At 47.2% G+C, this 20,064-nt stretch overlaps 1 protein-coding gene across 1 annotated transcript in view; it reads left to right on the forward strand.

Annotated features, from left to right (window-relative positions):
• Window positions 1–17,370, forward strand: part of si:ch1073-396h14.1 (disintegrin and metalloproteinase domain-containing protein 10) — a 32,553-nt gene extending 15,183 nt beyond the window's left edge. The window contains exons 5-16 of the mRNA XM_055658698.1: window positions 1,159–1,247; window positions 3,220–3,342; window positions 5,746–5,838; window positions 6,152–6,320; window positions 7,179–7,312; window positions 8,561–8,741; window positions 9,990–10,134; window positions 10,707–10,890; window positions 13,294–13,393; window positions 14,306–14,526; window positions 15,300–15,396; window positions 17,047–17,370. Coding sequence (XP_055514673.1) covers window positions 1,159–1,247; window positions 3,220–3,342; window positions 5,746–5,838; window positions 6,152–6,320; window positions 7,179–7,312; window positions 8,561–8,741; window positions 9,990–10,134; window positions 10,707–10,890; window positions 13,294–13,393; window positions 14,306–14,526; window positions 15,300–15,396; window positions 17,047–17,099 — 1,589 coding nt within the window. The 3' untranslated portion in view covers window positions 17,100–17,370. The remainder of the gene's footprint in view (window positions 1–1,158; window positions 1,248–3,219; window positions 3,343–5,745; window positions 5,839–6,151; window positions 6,321–7,178; window positions 7,313–8,560; window positions 8,742–9,989; window positions 10,135–10,706; window positions 10,891–13,293; window positions 13,394–14,305; window positions 14,527–15,299; window positions 15,397–17,046) is intronic.
• The last annotated feature ends 2,694 nt before the right edge of the window (window positions 17,371–20,064 follow it).

A 20,064-nucleotide genomic window follows, 5' to 3' on the forward strand; every position in this document is an offset into this window, starting at 1 on the left:
GTACAGATACACGATAAAGGGAATAAAGTGAATAATGTTTAGTGCAGGATAAAGCCAATAAAGTCCGATCAAAAATAGTCCGAGGGTCTCCAATGAGATAGATAGTAGTTCAGGACTGCTCTCCAGTTGTTGGTAGGGTGGTTCCGTTTTCTGATAACAGCTGGTCCAATGTTTCCACTAGAACCACTGGTCACAGTCTCAGGATATGAGGCAGGCTATTTACAACTGGGATGAGGAAAAATGTCATCACACTAGGTGGCAGATCCGGGGAATTCTCTACCCCGGAATTCAGTCACCGGGTTCATTGCAGATATTGATAGATCACTGGATGTTTAGTCAACCAAGAGAAATGGGAATAGAGCAGGAAAACAGCACCGAGGAGACCAGCCATGCTCTAGCTAAATGACAAAGCAGACTTGAGGGAGGATGGCCTCTTGATCGTATACCTCTGATTCTGAAGCACAGGTTCCCGTTTTGCTGACTAGGTGAAACATAACACACAAACCAATCTCCCTTCCGTCGACTCCATCTATACTTCACACTGCCTCGGCAAGGCTGTCAGCATCATCAAGGACTAGTCTCACCCTGGCAGAGATACAGAAGTTTGAAAATGCAACCCACCAGATTCAGGGACAGTTTTGTTCCAGCTGTTATCTGGCAACTGAACAGCAGACTCCCATCTATCTTATGGGATACCTTTGAACTTTCTTTAATCTGACTTTATCGGACTTCAGTGTAATATCTTTGCACTAAATATTGAAATCTTTATCCTTTATCTTTGCACTGTGGGTGGCTTAATTGTACTCATGAAGAGTCTTTTTTTTACTGAATAGCATGCAAACAAACGTTTCTCACTGTACCTCAGTGCACGTGAAGCTGACATTGCCCCAACACATGAGGCATCAGAATGGGACCCAATGTTTTGTGTGGAGTAGAGGCAAGAATATTTATTTCAGAAGAGCAGCGTATAAAGAGCCTGTGTTTTTGTCCACGTCCAGTCTAGGATTGAAATATGTTTCATGACAAACTCTGAAAGGTGTGTCAGTGATGTTTTGCATTCAGCTTCCTCTCTGGAAGTGTAAGCTGTGTTTGGTGTTTATAGCCAGGCTCTGAGCTAAGCTATTTAATCTCAGATTCTCTGATCTATTGCCATTTCAGACTCCTCCCACCTTCAAAGCCAAGGCCCTAGCTGCCTGAGTCGGTCTGTGCTTTGTCGTTATCAGGATTTCCAAGAGTCATCACCACAGGCAAGTGATTCCATGAGGCACCATTGCCAGCAGCTTTCTCTGGTATTCAAGGCTTGGATTTCTGCCGAATTGTCAAGTCAAGTGGAATCACTTTTATTTATATAGCACATTTAAAAAACAACTCTCGTTGGCCAAAGTGCTTTACATTTGTACAGAATTGGGCTGTGGGATATGGGAGGGGGGAGCAGGTTAGGTCTGTGAGTGGGGAGATTCAGCCAAAGTACCTCCCAAGGATGGGATGATGGGAATTACCACACTAATTAATTACATGATCTGGAATTTGAAGATAAACTAGTCGGTAACACTGAACATGAACCACTAGGTTGTCAGTAAAACCCATCTCCTCCACTCATCTGCCGTCCTCCAGCTTGACCTCAGATAAATGTGACTGTTCTCTGTCCACTGCCGTGGCCCAGTGGGTCAAAGCCATCAAGTAATGAAAGACAAAGATAAAACCAAATGGAGCACGCAACACCAACTCACAATTTGGATATAGCAAAGTCCTTACATGAGACCTGGGTCCAGTGCCTAAATTGTATTTTTATTTAAAGGTTGCAAAGAAATACCTGGGAGCTATAGACCAGTAAAATGCTGACATCTGGTATGACAGGTATTATAACAGCATTTACAGTCATTTGGACAGGTATAGTGACAGGAAAGATGCAGAGGAATGTGGGCCAGGCATGGTCAGATGGGGTGTGTAGGAAGGAACTGCAAGATAGACACAAAGAGCTGGAGTAACTCAGCAGGACAGGCCGCATCTCTGGAGAGAGCGATTCCTTCTCTCCAGAGATGCTGCCTGTCCTGCTGAGTTACTCCAGCTTTTTGTGTCTTATTTATGATCAGATGGGACTAGCTTACATGAGGTATCTTGGTCGGGTGCCTGAACTGGGCCATGGAACCTGTACGACTATGACTCAAGGAGAAATATCAAGGTATTGTAGGTTACAAGCCAAGCATTGAAAAATGGGACGTGTGGACAGGTACTCGATGGGCTGCATGGGCCTCCATACCGCCATGATCACGACCTACAGGTCCATCTCCGGATCACACACCATCTTGATATGTGACACTGCCTTCATCGACGCCGGGTTCAAATCCTGGAACTTCCTCCCCAACTGAATTATGGTTGCCCTCTGTGATTCTAGAAGGTGTCTCACCAACTTCTCCAGGGACGGCCAATGGTCTTGCCAGTGGTGTCCACTTCTTTAACAAATTAGTAACAAACATGCTGGTGGAACTATAGTTATTCAACAGGTGGAGCACTATGTATCGTTCTCTCTCGTGACAAGGTGCATTGGCACTAGAGATGATGAGGATTTGTACAGATGTGCCAGATGTTGCCAGGACTGTAGTCTTTTACATCCCAGGATAGGCTGACAAATCTGGATTGTTTATCTTGGATAAGGCGATTGAGGAGGGATTCACTCCTGGTGTGCAAACATTTAACTTTGGTGTACACTGTGGAGCACAGGCTTGAATTAAATAGTATGGGAGGTTTAAAAAGGAATGGCCCAAAAATCTCCAATCATCAAGGCGTAAGTTTGGGAGCTCGCTGCCTGAGAGGGTCCTGCAGGCAGGAAATATCACTGTATGAAAACAGTGCAGAGATGATCTCCCGAGGGCCACAAATCAAGAGCTGGTAGGTGAAAGTAACCAGGAGCCCAGGCTTGGGTATGATGGGCAAAATGCCTCATGCACAGTAAGAAGTGGTGCTTCTATTTCTGTTGTTGTATCGACAGTAACCCAGGGAGCAGTCTCCAGCTTTTTGTGTCTATCTTCGGTTTAAATCAGCATCTGACAGTCTTCACTCTGTCCGCATCCTCAAAGAAACCATCAGCCTTGGTCCTCTCGCAGTGCCCAATGCCTACCGTTCATTCTCCAGCCTACTTTATAGGTTGTGCCCACTGATTTCTCTGAACAAAGTGCTGTGCACATTTGGAGCCTCTAATTCATCCTTTTGGTTTCACAGGAGGCCCTGCATTCCAGACCAAAACGGAGTGTTGAATACAGTCGGACTACCTGCCTGTTGCACCTGTACGCTGACCACCTTTACACCAAGCGGCTGGGCGACAGCAAGAGCGTCACGGCACAGGTAGCAACAGGGTTCCCGTCAGCACCCGTCCAGCATCAGGCAGCACCACCACCAGCACACCCCTACACCTAGTCTGACACTGTATGTAGAAGGGTAAATCTGACCACAGCCAGCACATATGGTGAAATTACACACACCTTAGTGTGTAACCACGAGAGTCATTGTGTCATATAGCATGGAAACGGACCCTTTGGCCCAACTTGTCCATGCCGACCAAGATGCCCCCATCTAAGCTAGTCCCATTTGCCTGTATTTGGTCCACATCCCTATAAACATTTTCTATCCACGTGTTGTCCAAGTGTCTTTTAATGTTATTCCTTTACCTGCTTCAACCACTTCCTCTGACAGCTCGTTCCATTTTATTCACCCACCACCTTCTGAGTGAAAAAATTGCCCCTCAGGTTCCTATCAATTGTTTCCTCTCTCTAGACAACGTCCTCTGGTTCTTGATTCCCCCCCCCCTCCCCCGGGTAAAAGACTGTACATTCACCCAATCAGTTCCCCTCGTGATCTTATGAGAGGGGTAAAGAACTGTGACAATGCCACGCAAGGAAGGAGTTGCAGAGAAAGTAAGGAAACATGGAAACAAATAGGTGCAGGAGTAGGCACTGCCATTCGATATGATCATGGCTGATCATCCAACTCAGTATCCCGTACCTGCCTTCTCTCCATACCCCCCTGATCCCTTTAGCCACAAGGGCCAGATCTAACTCCCTCTTAAATATAGCCAATGAACTGGCCTCAGCTACGTTCTGTGGCAGAGAGTTCCAGAGATTCGCCACTCTCTGTGTGATTTTTTTTTTTCTCATCTCGGTCCTAAAAGATTTCCCCTTTATCCTTAAACTGTGACCCCTTGTTCTGGACTTCCCCAACATCGGGAACAATCTTCCTGCATCTAGCCTGTCCAAGGAAGTCTGTCAAAGGAAGCAAAGACCAGTCAGTCAACAATCACTGAAAGAACACCAATATCTATAACTTAGGATACAAAGTGCTGAAGTAACTCAGCAGGTGTGGCAGCATCTCTGGAGAACATGGATAGGGTGACATTTTGGGTTGGGACCCTTCTTCAGACTTCTTCAGTCCCTCAGATACATCAATATAATAGTAGCAGTTTCTCAGCTGCACTCATATTGCGTCCACAATGATATCTCGTTCACATTGGTATCTCAGCAACATCAATATTTCAGTCACACTGATATATCAGCAACTTCAGTATCTCATCCACATTGATATCACAGCCACAATGATATCCCAGCAAGATGAGCCCCAAGTTACTGGTGCGCCTTTGTAGATGGCTTGGGCCTTAGACTGTGCCCTGCAGACATAGGATACATTTCACTGGAAAACAAACTCCAGGGGAATTTCATGAAAATCTAAACAAAAGCACTGCTTGATATAAATACTTTTAGCTGTTTGTGGCAGCAAATGTGATGTAGGGTAGGATGACAGCAGCAGATGTTTAGAGGAGGGTTTCAGGACAGCTGTCTGCAGCTGGCATAGCTGAATTAACCTCTTGCTTAGTTAGTGACTGAGAACTTGCAGCTTGATGTTTTCACGTTAGTGGGACATATCTGGACTGATGTGGGCAGAGATGCTTTTTAATCACTGTTCAATCTTAATCTTTGAATATCAATCAGAAGCAAATTTCCATCATGTAACATTGCCCGATTTCAAGCAACAAGCATCCATGCCTGTCACAAGTCTTCAATTGAGCCCAATGGCAAGTAACGTTGATCAAAATCAGCACCGGTCACGCATTGCAACCTCAGTAACACCCAAAAATCTCAATGTGAAACAAACAAGGCACTTGTTGAGAAAATGTTTAACCAGACCTGAACGGTCCTGACCCAACCCATTGCTTGGCCAGTTCCTCCATAGATGCTGCCTGGGCCGTTGAATTCCTCCAACACTTTGTGTTATTCTCAAGATTCAAGCATCTGCAGTTCCTCTTGTCTCAATTTCACCCACCCATAATAATAATAATAATAATAATAATAATAATAATAATAATAATAATAATAACTTTATTTATAAAGCGCTTTTAGACAACATCAGTTACCACAAAGTGCTGTACATGGGAAGTCATCAAAAAGTTATTACAAACTACTAAAACCATTAAGACGGCAGGACTATAAAAACAGTAAAAATTAAAAGACATTAAAAGCACTAAAAACAGGAACAATGTCTCAGCCAGTGTCGAAAGCCAGTGAATAAAAGTGAGTTTTTAGGGAGGAGTTAAAGATGGACAGTGAAGGGGCCTGTCTGATCTGCAGCGGCAAGGTGTTCCAGAGTGCCGGGGCAGCAACAGAAAAGGCTCTATCCCCTCTGAGCTTCCGCTTAGACCTTGGTACCTCAAGGAGCCGCTGATCCTTGAGGTACCAATAATGTTTTTGCTTCCCCCAGATTTCAAGTTATATGAAGGCGGTGAATGAAATATATGAAAATGTGAACTTTGCCGGGATACGTCAAATAAATTTCAAGGTGAAGAAATTGGTGGTGAGTACCATTATTTAGGCAACTATTGAGACATCCAGAATGGGAAGGTTCATACCTCTGGTATCATGCACAGGTAATTTATTTCTTCCTTTCACAAGATGTGTTTGCTATAGAGTTCCTGAAGGAGCAACCTATTGCTGCTGATGTGAGATCCCAAGAATATAGTCATTATGCCACTTGCGATGTTTTGTAGTATTGCTTTGTAATTGTTATGTTATGTTGTTACATTTCACTTATAAAATCGCTGGGTTTATTACCTCTTTAGAGACTGATCTTTCTTTTCATGCTTGTACTTTGAACTGTTGAACTATAGATTGACTCCGAATACAATGAAACCAACCCCCTCCATGGACGCTTCATCAGTGTGGACAAACTCCTGGAACTGTTCTCCAAGAGAGACTGGAGTGAATACTGTCTGTCCTACCTCCTGTCAGACCGCGATTACGACGGCATCCTGGGAGTGGCCTGGCTGGCAAAGACCGGTAGGTTTGTCCGAAGCTGGTAGTAGAGTCACTGCGAAGGGGAGCATGCAGGAACACAATCCCCAGGAACACAGCAGGAGCAGCCGACTGAGCTGTGGGAGAGGCTGTGACGTTAATGGTTAGCACCAAGCCCCAGCTCCCTAACTTAAGAGAACCTGCCTTCAGAGCCCACCCGAGGGGCTCAAGCACCTTCCCCAGCCCAAGGCTGCATCTCAATCTGGCACTGAGCTGCCTTCAGCTGGGAGGAAATGGTCAGAAACATCCCCTCAGGTTCAACCGCATTTCACTGCCTCCACATTAAATTACATATCTCTTTCTCACTTCTGATAAACTTAGGAATGTTTAAAACACTACATCTTTTGATAACCTCCGGTGCTGCCTGACCTGCTGAGCTTTTCCTACACTTTAGGTTATTGTTTGCAAGTGGTGTCTGTGTGTTTATGTGTGTGTTTATGCTTCTGTTTATGGGTATATTTGTGTGTGTGTGTATGTGTGTGTCCATATGGGTTTATGTGTATGTGTCATTATGTGTGTGTTTATGTGTGTGTGTGTTTATGTGTGTGTGTTTATGTGCGTGTGTGGTCGTCAAACTCCAGTTAATATCCAGAATGAACTGCTCTCTGAATGGGGAATCTCTGGACCTCTTCAACTACCCACAAGGAATATGCTTCCTTCTTTCACCGCTGAACTAGCTTGATGAAAGTTGCTACTCTGTCGCGCATTCCCCAGAGGGGATGCATCCGTTACCCTTTAGTTTGAGCAGGAAACGTGTTCAGCAGAGACCCAGTGGGCTATAGGGCATGTTCCTGTGCTGTACTATACAGAGCTTCATGTTGTGTCCTTCTCCCCGACTCTCAGGAGATTCTGGTGGGATTTGCTCTCGCACACACAACACTGGCTTGATCACACTGCAGAAGTATGGCGTGCAGATTCCTACGAGAATGGTCCACATCACCCTGGCTCATGAACTCGGTCACAGTCTGGGATCCCCTGTGAGTATATGTGTATCACAACTAAGCTTTGGGGTTATAATTGTAATAGGGGAATATCAGATTCACCAAACTGAGATCGGGAGAAAGGGGTTACATTCAGATAACTGAGTTGTGAAGGTCAGAGGGTGTCGGGATTACCCGAATTAGTGGATGCTGGTGACATTTAGTTTAGTTTAGAGATTCAGCATGGAGACAGGCTCTTCAGCTCACCATGTCCACATCGAACATCAATCACCCATTCATTCATCACTCTTTCACACTAGTTCAATGTTAGCCAGTCCCAAAACAGTAGGGGCAATTTACAGTAGCCAATTAGCCTACAAACCCACACATCTTTGGGATATGTGAGGAAACCTCAGAGGAAACCCACTCAGTCACAAGGGGGATCGTGCAAACTCCACACAGTCAGCACTCGAGTTGCGAGACAGCAGCTCTACCAGCTGCCCCACTGTGCCACGTTACACATCTCCTGTGAGATGATTGGGTTGCCGGGAGAGGTAGAGCAGAGGGCAGTGAATGGAGCTCAGCGCCCATCATCCCTGATAGGGTGGGGGTTGAACTGCCATCAGCAGATGATATGTGTCACTGTTATGACACTCACTGCTGAGGTGAAATGAGGTCCAAGAGTGGGGGACTCCAGGTACTGGAGTGGTGGCACAGCACGTTTTCTTGATCAAATTGCCAAATAGAGAGATTTCATCCCAAAACTTTAGCAGTGAGAGCCGCAAACAACGGAATCAAATAACTCTGGATAAGAAAGCCAAGTGACATCACCCCCAAATCACCTTCAAACCAGCGGCATCAATCACAAGGGGCAAATACTGGTGTTTTTTCCCTTTGAAGTTTGCTCTTGAATGTGTGTCAGTAGATCTGAAGCCACAAGGGCATTTCCAACACTGAACTGTGTGAAAATCCTTCCCTTCAGGCTGCCTTTCATTCTTTAGATCTGAGTCTTGGGTTATTGATCTCTCAGCTCCTGTAGACAGTGTCTCATTGATAACTCTGTTTGAACAGGCCATAGTTTTAACCCTCTGTCAAATCTCCAGGGGAAAAAAAACTCTCCCAAATTGGTGAGATGGTGGAGGGTTGGTTCAGCATTTAAAGTGACATCTGGTTTTGTACGGCTTGATTGTAATCATGTATTGTCATTCGGCTGACTGGTTAGCATGCGACAAAAGCTTTTCATTGTAATGTGACATAAATTAAACTTCACTTCAACTTCAGAAATGTTCTGTCTTTGTTTCCCAGCACGACGAGGGGAAAGAGTGCATCCCAGAGGAATCTTCAGCCTCCCAGGGGAACGATGGAAACTACCTGATGTATCCCTACGCTTCCGATGGACTTGAGTATAACAACGACAGACTCTCCCCGTGTACCATCCAGTACATCAGCAAGGTGCTGATGGTGAAGAAAGACCAGTGCTTTGCGGGTGAGCGGGGAAGCCTCTGACGAGGCTCCACTGGAGGCCCAGGATGTGGGGTTCAGATCCCTCATGGACAGACAGCTAGCCATCCAACCTTCCATTGAGAGAGAAGGGGGCTACAGTTCAACAGCTCTCTCACGGACATCAGGGCAAAGTGCCAGAGGCTCTGTGGGATTCCCCAGGGGATGAAGAGGGGTCTCCCACAGAAACCTCCTCCCAAGACTCCAATGCCCAGACCAAATTGGTGTTTTTTGTAGTCCATTTATTTGGAGAGTTTATCGTTCCCGACACTGTTTGGTGGGTTGTTTCAATGTGACCCGGAGCTGGCGAGGAAGTTTGAAGTGCAGTGCATAGCGCAGGCCCTTCGGCCCAACCGGTGCATACCGAGTACCATCTGCACTTCATAAGTTCATAATTCCACTCCGCGCTCATCCCATTTCCAGCATTTAGCCAATTGCATTCGTGCCTTCGTATCTTCATTGCACTCCTGAAATATACTGAGGTTCCCCATCCTTCTGGCTGTGGGTTCTGACCCCAAACCATCCTCCACGTGTAAAACTTATCTCTCAAACACCATCTCAACCTACTGCCCCACTCCTTAAGCCTGTACTTCCTGGTCTTAGATGCATCTGCCATGGGGTAAAGATAGTCTACACTATCTATGCTCCTCGTAACCCTGGATACCCACGTCAGGTCTGTCTGTAGACATAGTGAATGGGAGGAGTAGTGAGGGAGGGAGTGCGCGGAATGACAAGGAGAGTGAGTGAGAGGAGGGAGTGAGGAGTAGTGAGAGGAGGGTGTATGAAGAGTGGATGAGGGTTAGCAAGGGGAGTGAGGGTGAGGAGCAGTGAAGTGATTGGGTGGGGAGTGTTGGGGAGTTAGCGTGAGGAATAGAGAGGGAAGTGAGTGGCGAGGGGAGAGAGTGTGAGGAGTGGAAAAGGGAGAGAGTGTGAGGAGTAATAAGAGAAGGGAGTGTGTGAAGTGGTGAGGGAGTAAGTGAGGAGTGGCGAGGTGAGTATGAGGAGTGGCGAAGGAAGTAAATGAGGACTGTCGAGAGAGTGAGTGAGGAGGTTACAGGAGCAGGTAAGGTGTTGAGGAAGTGAGTGAGGAGCGCTGAGTGCTGAGGTATGTTAGGTCCCCCATCATCTGGATCTGGGACCAGCCCAATGCTCCTCCAGCCCTCTGCCCCACACACTGGTTTCACTGTGATCGGTCGGTCGATGCGACACCATGTTATCTCTGCTTGTCTTCCAGAGAGTGGGAGGCCGATTTGTGGCAACCAGTTGGTGGAGGAAGGGGAGGAGTGTGATGTTGGTCAAAGCAGCAATGACCCTTGTTGCTATAGTGCCAGAGAACCCATCGAGGTGTCCTGTAAGCTGAAGCCGGGTGCCCTTTGCAGGTGAGCTGCCCAAACTTCCGCACAAACAGTTGGTGCTCTGTAGTCACTTGACCAGAGGTCGGGGCATCTCTCAGCCAAACTCTTCCATTTGGTCGTATGTGTCAGTGTACCGTGTGTCAGTGTATAGTGTGTCCATGTACAATGTATGTCCGTGTACAGTGTGTCCATTTACATATGGTGTCCATGTACAGTTGGTGTCAGTGTACAGAGGGTGGTGCTTATATGGATCGAGCTGCCAGAGGAGGCAATTGAGGCAAGTACTATAATAACATTTAAAATACATTTGGATAGGTACCTGGATAGGAAAGGTTTAGAGATATATGGGCCAAATGTAGGCATGTGTAACTAGTGTAGATGGGACATTTTGGTCAGCATGGACTAGTTGGGCCGAAGGGCCTGTTTTCATGCTGTATGACTCTAAATCCAGCAGAAGGGTTGGATCACCCCACATTGTAGCCCACAGCCAGCGACTTAATGCAGATGCGAACAGTTGCAGTGCATTTGATCATTGGATACCTGTGACTAGTTTGATGCATTCTCACCATATTGTACTTACTCCGTTACTCCTATAGTCCAACTCAGGGGCGCTGCTGCAGCCCCCAGTGCGTGCTGGCAACTCACCAGCAGCAGTGCAGCAGAGAAACCGAGTGTGCTTTTGAAAGCTACTGCAACGGAGTGAGCCCTGCCTGCCCGGACTCTTCTCCCAAAGAGAACCACACCCTCTGCCACCAGGGATTGCTGCTGTGTGTGAATGGGGTGAGTATGTGATCTTGGTCCATGCCGTCTGCTGCCAAGACCTGCCACACTGCAGCTTCTGTCGGCTTGGAAATATTAACTCGCGTCTCACATTCAGACTGCATTAATGCGAGGAGGAGGGCAATAAAGCAGGGGAAATTCTCTCTGATGCTTGGTGAAATGATTCTGTAAAGTGGAGACACTAGAAACTGGAGATGCTGGAATCTTGAGCAAAACACAAAGTGCTGGAGGAACTCAGCAAGTCGGGCAACATCTGTGGTGGGACTGAACAGGTAACATTTCAGGTCGGGAGCCTTCTTCAGACCGAATCAATCCAGCACTTTATGGTTTGCTCATGGTCTTGTCAAATCCTGAACTGAACGTCCATGAACTTGCCCTGTCCCAGCTCTGCAATGAAATAATCAAATTAGTCCTGTGGTCATGCTCTCTTCACTGGCCCATGATTAACTCCTTTACTCGCATGTCAATTATCTCCTTTGAAAGTTGTTTCAGGATATGCTTCCTCTTCTTCCCCCCCTCAAGCAGTCAGTTTCAGGCGTCAGTATCTCGCTGCCTCATTCCTTAGATATCTTGCTGCTGATCTTAAGTTGGATCACATTGTCACAAACACTCTGCCAACGGAGACCAGTTCTCACCATGTACTTTATTGCTACATCAGAATTTTGAACATCTTTTGTTGATTTTTCACAACCTTTCTGCTCCACAAGGAGCAGTTCCTTCGGGTCTACCCTTCCTGTTCCCTCTCCTCCTTAAAGCCACCAGTTTATATGAAGAAAGCCACCTGGTTTGCTCATCTCATCAGAGTTGGGGTTCCATTGACTGTGTGTGAGTCCAGACAGCATAGTTCTTGAGTTCCTGATTAGGACGGGTGTCAGAGATTATGGAGCGAACGCAAGAGAATGGGGTTGAGAGGGAACGATAGATCAGCCATGGTTGAATGGCGGAGTAGAACTGAAGGGCCGAATGGCCTAATTCTGCTCTTAGAACTTATGAACTTATAAATTGCGGTGAACCAACAAGTCACTCAATTATGGTAAAGCATTACGGGAGTCAGGCTCTCTAGCATTGAAAGAGGCACTGGATGTGTATGTAACAATGATACACCCGCTCAGAAAGTCCGGCAGAGTTCTCCTCGCAAACATCTGAGGACCTTTCTCTAAACTATCAGTTTAGAGAAAGGTCCTCAGATGTTTGCGAGGAGAACTCTGCCGGACTTTCTGAGCGGGTGTATCATTGTTACATACACATCCAGTGCCTCTTTCAATGCTGCCACACAGGCTAATTATACAAACATCAGGATAGAACCACATAGGTGGCGGCGGTACAGTGTACAAGCAAGAGAGCGGAGTCCTCCGAGCCATTGCAGTGACTTCAGACCTCATTATTGGCAGAAAGCCTCCTCCTGTCAGCTGACGAATCAGTGCTCCTCCATATTGGATAACACTGGGAAGTGGGAATGAATGTAACAAGAACACAGAATGTTCTCTGGGTGGGGACTTCAATGTCCATCACCAGGAGCACCATGTAGGACCACCACGGACATAACTGGCTGAACTCTGATAGCTGCCAGACCAGGTCCATAGCAGGGAGTGAAGGAACTGCATGATGGACCTATCTACACCACCCTCCAACACGTGGCAATGGTAAAGGTGCATACAGAACAGTCCTTTCATCACAGCACAGAATTACAGCTCAGATTCTATCATCATACCTACAACAGTGGGGTTTGTGGTACAACCGTGGCAGCATCAGAAGCAGTCCAGGCCCAGGCCCAGGCCCAAACCCTGTCCAGAACAAATGCAGCTCCAGACCTGATCCAGCTCTAGATCAAATTCAGCCCAGGTGCGATCGAGCTCTAGATCCAATCCAGACCATGATCTGAACCCGGTCCAGTCCCCACAATCTACCCAAATCCAGATTTGATCTGGTTCTAGATCAGACCCAACGTCAGATCTGAATATAGCCCCATATCTGAATCGGGCTTCACAACCAAATCAGCATTTAGATTTAGATCCAATTAGCCCCAGATCCAAATCAATATTATAATTGTTCCAGCCCCAGGACTGATCCAATTCCAGATCAGAACCGGCTCCAGATACGAATCCGACCCCAGATCTGATTTGACATAGGATCCGATGCAGCAGCCAAAAACTGGGCGTCCCCATGGTGCTGAGCTCTTTCCTGTATTCCCACAAATCATGAACATTATTTGCTGCTTTGCTCTTGAGGCCACCACACAGGGTTCCACACATCAGCTGGGGGCAACAGGAAAGGGTTGGAAACCTTTGATAAAACACAATAGGCTTCCATTGCTTGAAGTATCACCTCAGTGTCATGCAATAATCGACCTGCGATGAGCTGGTGATGATGCACTGCATTAAATCCTCACCTGCAACTCCACAGCAATGCTCGGGTTCTCTCTGCATACAGCATGGACTGCAGCAGTGCAGCTGCGGCACCCAATCCACTGAGGAGGAGTGTTACCTCTGCTGCCAGAAGACAGGTACGGGAAGAGCGGGAGGTTAAGGGCGGAGGGGAGATGGAATAAGAGCAGTGGGAAGTAGGGGTGGGGTTGGTGGGTTGGGTGTGATGTTTGGAGGTTGAAGGATGGGGCATGGAGTTTACAGAGATGGAGGGAGTGGCCTCAGTGAAAGGCACTGGGTGGAGAGACCAGATAGGGCAGGATGTGTCAACGCTCTTCAACAAGACCTTCATATGGTCCACGGACAAAGCCTATCTGGAGACAAAAGACCAGGGGCCAAAGCTGAACCCAAAGCCCATCCCAGAGGATAAGTAAGAGCTTCAGTGGAATGAGATGTCAACATAGAATAGGCAGCTAAAGTTTCCCTGGGCATTCACCCTCCGATGTCCATTTGTACTGAAGGCAGAAGGGCCGCAAAATGCACTCCTGTTTTTCAGTGCAGATAATGTCACCAGGGTCCAACACAACTTTGATGGAGAGCCTGTAGATTTGAGGAAAAAAATACAATGACTGGAGGAACTCAACAGCATCTCTGGATGGAATGGACAGACAGTGTTTTAAATCTGGACCCTTCTTAAGATTCAAGATTCAAGCTTTTAGGTGTGGGTTAGTGGGGTACGTTGGGTCATTGTAGAGGTAAGTGTAATGAGTAGGGTTCAGACAGGAGTATACGCCAAACTGGGTCCCTTGATTAATTGGATGAACTTTGTGTTGTGAATGCCTAGCATAGACACGGAGAACTCCGCAGAAGGTAAATTGGTATGTTCTGGAGTAAGACCCTGGCATCTTAATTCAGTGAGAGGACCAAGGTGTGGATTAGCTGTGGAAATGTGGGTCAAGGTAGAGTCTATTGGAGAGTGATGCAGACCAAGGCTGGGTAGGCTTCTGCTGCTCCCATGGGACCAGGGACTGATGTGACCTGTGTGATTCCAGGTGATGCTCAGACCTGCGCCAGCTCTTCCTCTGCCCTACTGCAGCGGTACTTCAACGGGACCCTGCGGAGCCTGCCACCAGGTTCTCCCTGCAGGAAGAAGCAGGGCTACTGCGACAAGTTTAACAAGTGCCGCCTGGTCGACGACGATGGTCCCATCGCCAGACTGAAAAATGCCATCTTCCACCCCAAGGATTTTGAAGACATATCGGAGTGGATGAAGGTGAATGTTACAATTAAATCCGGATGCTATCATGTATGCTAGAGCCATATAGAGCTGAAATAGACCCTTTGGCCCAACTTATCCATGCTGGCCAAGATGCTCCATTCGCCCACTTTTGGCCCACATCCCTCTAAACCTTTCCTATCTATGCACCTGTGTAAATGTCTTTTAAATGCTGTTATAGTACCTGCCTCAACAATGGGCGGCTTGGTGGCACAGCGGTAGAGTTGCTGCATTACAGCGCCAGAGACCCGGGTTCGATCCTGACTGCTGTCACAGACGGTCAATGTTTGTCACTACAGCAGGCAGTGGCGAGGACAAGTGAAGCACGTGGTTTGGTTTGGCCACTTCATTTCATGAATGTTCATCAAAGATGCCGCACATTTGGACCTCACTGGTTCTGCCTCCGTCTGGGAGTGGATCTGCTCGTCATCGATGACCAACCGTTTCATCATCGACCTTCTACCCAAAATCAAAATACTCCAGATGCAGCATTTCGAAATAAGAGGCTGGAAACAGTGGGTCAGGCAGCAGATGTGGGAGAGAAACCATTAATATTTCAGGTGGATGAGTACTTCACTTTGATCTGACAGCCTTTGTATTTGCATTGCACTCCAGGAAACTAATGTTCATGTGCATAGCTCCAAGTGTGGGAATTTCTTGACTGGACATGCTGGAGAACGTCGGGAATGGGGAGGTGGGAGGTGGAGGTGGGTGACTCTCTGGGATATGACAGTGCATCACATGGATCCTTCCTCTGCTCTGTTTTGCAGGAACACTGGTGGGCTGTTCTCCTTGGTATTCTGGCTCTCGGTGCTCTGATGGCAAGTACGGTGTTTATCTTTGGAAAGGCTTTGGACAGCGAGGAAGGTAATTTCAGCACATCTTATGAAGGATTAACTGCCTCTGATTGTTACTCTCCCACAGCAGCCTCAGCTTGTGCCCGAGACTGGAATCGGAGCTAGTGAATTGTACATCCTCGTACGTCCTCAGGGTAGTCCTCAGGACATACCTGGCAACGATACCTCGTGACAGGGAGCAATGCAGTGGCACCACTGGTGATGATGCTACCTCACAGCTCCAGAAACCTGGGTTTAATCCTGACCTTGGGTGCTGCCTGTGGAGTTTGCACGCTATCCCTATTGACCACGTGATTTCCCCTGGGAGCTCCAATTTCCTTTCACACCCCAAAGACGATCGTGTTGTGTGGTCTATTGGTCACAGAAAGTTACCTCTACTGCGCAGGTGTCAGATAAAATCTAGGGAAGTTGATGGTGTAATCTAGAGAGAATAGAAAATGGGAATAGAAAATAGAATTAATGTGGGAACCAGAGGCCAGCGATGAGAAGTGGGGCTAGTGGAGGAGCCCTAGGACTAGTGGCTTTTGCTCAGTCAAGTCATCAAATCAAAGTGGTAAATAGCTGTACAGAACAGAAACAAGCCCTTCAGCCCTCTTTGTCCTTGCCAACCAAGTTGGTTTACTGGCCTAATTTGCTGAATTTGGCTGTTGAGACCTCTAAACCCTTCCTTCCCATATATCTGTTCAAATGTCTTTTCAAAGTCATAATTGTATATACTTCAATAGCTTCTTCTGGCAGATCATTTCAGATATAGACCACTCTTTGAGTGAAGACCCTCTTAAATCTTTCCCCTCTCAACTTCAACCTAGTTTTTGAATCTTCTACCCTAGGAAAACGACTGTGAGTGCTCACTTTATTCATGCCCCACATCATCTTATATATCTCATTAAGGTCATCCCACCTACACTCCAATGAAAACAATCCTTGCCTATCCAACTTCTCCCTATAACACAGCGACCCCCCCCAGGTAACATCCTGGTGAATCTCTTTTGCACGTTTTCTGAATTAATGATATAATTTCTATTATTGAGTTACTTGATTTGCACACTGTACTCCAAGAGTGGTCTCAACAAAGACTTGTGCAGCTACTTCATGATGTCCATCGTTTTATACTTAATACCCTTTCCATTGAAGGCAAGCATGCCAAATGCCTTCTTCACCACACTGTCCCCCCAATTCACCACTTTCAGCAAATAACGCACCTTGACTCTGTTCTCTGTTCTACAACACTCCCCAAGCTCTACCATTTACTGTGTAAGTCCTTCCTCGGTTTGATGTACCAAAGTGCAACACATCACACTTGTCAGAATTAAAAGAAGCCTTCCAAAGATTAATCACTGCCAGTTCTCCAGTGGTCAGCCAAGGCTGGTTCTCTGACAGCAGAATCTGGAGCCCTGCCCACGGCCAGTTCAGCCGTGTAATCTGCCCAGCCTCAATCAGCGACTTGTCTTGGAATGATTACATGGAAGGTGAATGGATGGTGTGTGGGGAGATGGAGCAGGAACAAGATGGTAGTCTGAGTATTTAGGATGTTCTATCAAGCAGAGCAAATCGGGAGATGGTTGAAGCAAGCAGCAAACTTTCTGTCCTAACCCTGAGCAAAGCCGTTGACAGCGACAACCCTTCACCAATGCCATTTCTCCATTGTTTTTTTTTTCAGGGGAGGCTATGGCTGAATTACAAACCTTCCAACGTGAGGTCAAAGTAATGTGACCAATCATCTGAAAGAGTGCAGGAGGCTTCACACTGACAATGGGACCATCCTTCAAGAGACTACCCAAAACTCCTTTCAAACAGAGCTTCCAAGTCACACGGCTGCCGGCTTGGAGATAACTTTCAGGGAACAGGGAAGGAGTGAAGTGGGACTGATGGTGTTCTCCTGAAGCTGGTGGGGACTGTGAGAGGGCCGATGGCTTTGATCTGCACGAAAACAATTCTACGCTTCCAAGATATGATAAAAACTTACTCAGAAACACAGGCAGTACCATGCTGTTCCCTGAAATTCTTTCTTTTGATTTAATAACATTTATGAGTATCAATATGAATTGTTGCCATGGAGGTATCTATGACACCTGATCTTTGGCTCAGTTTCCAAGCGACAAGAACCCACAGTGAAAATGAAATCCAGTCATGAAAGCAATGACCTTTCAACCAGCCTCTGGTTGCTGTTCCCTCTGAATGTACTCTGCGATCAAACCACTCAAGGCCTCTGAAGTGGAGAATTCCATAAATTCACCACACTATGGGTTAGGAAATTGTGTTGCCTCGTGTCTAGAATGGTCAACCTGGCATTTTGAGACAGTGACCTCTGGTTTTAGACATCCTTAAACCCACGACAAATCGGGGCGGCAACAGGTGACCTCATGCAAGGAGTTTCCCTGATAGGCTGATTATTGGCAAGATATGGTGTGAGCCCTTTCATCTTTGCCAACTGTGGAGCTGGCTGACGGATTTTTAGAGGAGGGGGGAAGGGGAAAGGGATGGAGAGAGGAGAGGGGAATAGGTGCTTGTAGAGGTTGCCTAAAATTGGAGAACTTAACAGTCATACTGTTGGGTTGGAAACTCCCCAAGCTGGAAAATGAGGTAATGTTCCTCCAATTTGCGTGCGGCCTCATTCAGCAACGGAGGAGACCCAGGACAGAAAGGCACAGCGGATGAAAGTAATTTGCAATGGGGTTGGGGTGTGGGTGATTTGAAGTTACTTTGCGTGTGCGTGTGCAGTTTGTTGTGGGTCGGGAGAGTAGACACAGAGGTGGGGTGGGTCAGGCTTGGCATGTGTTAGAGGGCTAAAAGATCTGTTTGGAGCGTTGCAGTGAGGAATGTCCGACGGAGTTTTCAGTAGGGAAGAGTTACAGAAACAGAAAATAGGTGCAGGAGTAGGCCATTCGGCCCTTCGAGCCAGCGCCGCCATTCCCGTTCCTGCTTTCTCCCCATATCCCTTGATTCTGTTAGCCCTGAGAGTATATCTAAATAAAAGGGGTGCGACCTGAAGCAAGACTAAAAGAGCTTTCTCAACAAGAGTTTAACAACGTGGGAACCTCCTACGATAACAGTACGGCATTCGTGGACCACCGAGGACCTCCGTGGCGCTAACAGGCAGGTAGTCGTGTAACTTGTTAAGGTCGGGAGAAAATTCAAACATTTTTGAATTTCTCCAAGAGTGACTTGAGCAGCGTTGCAACATTGTATGAACGCAGATGCCAGTGCGATATCCGTGCGATATCCGTAATGACTCTTGCGGGCACCGTGGGAACTCCTGCGAACGGTAATATGGGGTGAGCACAACACCGGCTGAAAGGAGGCCATCGAGAAGCAGATGTACGCCTTTGAAATTTTTTTGGCATTGGCTTTTTTAAATGTTTTATGTCATTTATGTTTTTATGTGCCTTGAGTTCTATGTGCAAATCCTTTTCAGTTCCAGGTATCAGAGCGTTGGAAGCAGGATGCCAGAGGCCACTCAGCCACTCTAGCCTGCCCCCCCTCTCCCTCTCCCCCCCCCCCCCCCCCCCCCCCACCCACTTACCGGCGCAGCTGCCGGCATTGGGGAGTCTGAAGACGTCTGCTGCATGGTGCAAGCCATCTGGAACTTGGTGATCTGCTCATTGCCAGACCAGTGGAAAACCCCACTGACCGAGGAGTCCAGTAGGGAGGTATTCCGCATCAGCAGAGGGACCGCACAGTAAAGCAAAAAGCAAGATTCCAGCTGTGATAGTTTACAGTCAACTGTTCTCCCTCTCTCCCCTAATCCCCTCGCTCACTTCCCCACTCCCACCCACCTCCCCCCTCCCTCTCTCCCGGGTGGGGAGAGGGAGGGGATCGGGGGTTGGGGCTCTACACCCAACAGGTGGTGCTCGGACAGCTGCTGACACATCAAGGCACGTGGATGGGGATGAGTGATGGGGGGGGGGGGGGTGAGTGATGGTATGGGGAGGGGAGGTGAGTGACGGGCGGGGGGGGGGGGGGGGGCCAATGTGAGCGTTGGAGAGAGAGGGGAGGGGGGGGCACTGACCTGTAGCCATCGCTCGGACAGCTGCCGGCACACCAGGGCCACATCGGCCACGTGGGTGGAGTAACGTTGCTGCCAGTGGTCTCCGCTCGCACCCCTGCACTGGCACGAAGAGGATGGTCACCGCACTCTCGCCCCTTCATAAACCTAGCCTTGTGATGCTGCTGCGAGCAAGATTTGCATTGTACCTATAGAGCTCTTAAAGATAGCAGAGTTCCGTTAGCCCCGATCTCCAAGTTCCGGCTCCTTGTTTGTGCTGATTAAGTTTCATGTATACAATTCATCTATTGTTAAGGTTTGGGGTTTGAGTAATTTAAGATGAATTGTTAGTTGCTATCATGATAATGATGGAGGAACTACACACTTAACGTAAGAATGTGTTATAAATTAGGTATGCACAGTGCAATTAAACACTATTATTCTGCAATTTGCCAACAAAATTCACACTTTAAAAGGAAAAGAAAAAGAACACTGATTTTGGCACAATTCTCATTCAGTCAACAACATCATCATTAGAGGAGATTCAGCAAAGATTTGTTTGGGGACTAATTTAATTAGATTCGCGATCTTTTGTTCAGGATATGGTGAAGAATCGGTTGACGATTCATGTAAATTACCTTATCTTTTTGAGTTTACAGTTATTGGGGCTAGGTTTATGAAGGGGCGAGAGTG

Source organism: Leucoraja erinacea, chromosome 29, assembly GCF_028641065.1.
Source record: "Leucoraja erinacea ecotype New England chromosome 29, Leri_hhj_1, whole genome shotgun sequence".
Classification (NCBI taxonomy): domain Eukaryota; kingdom Metazoa; phylum Chordata; class Chondrichthyes; order Rajiformes; family Rajidae; genus Leucoraja; species Leucoraja erinaceus.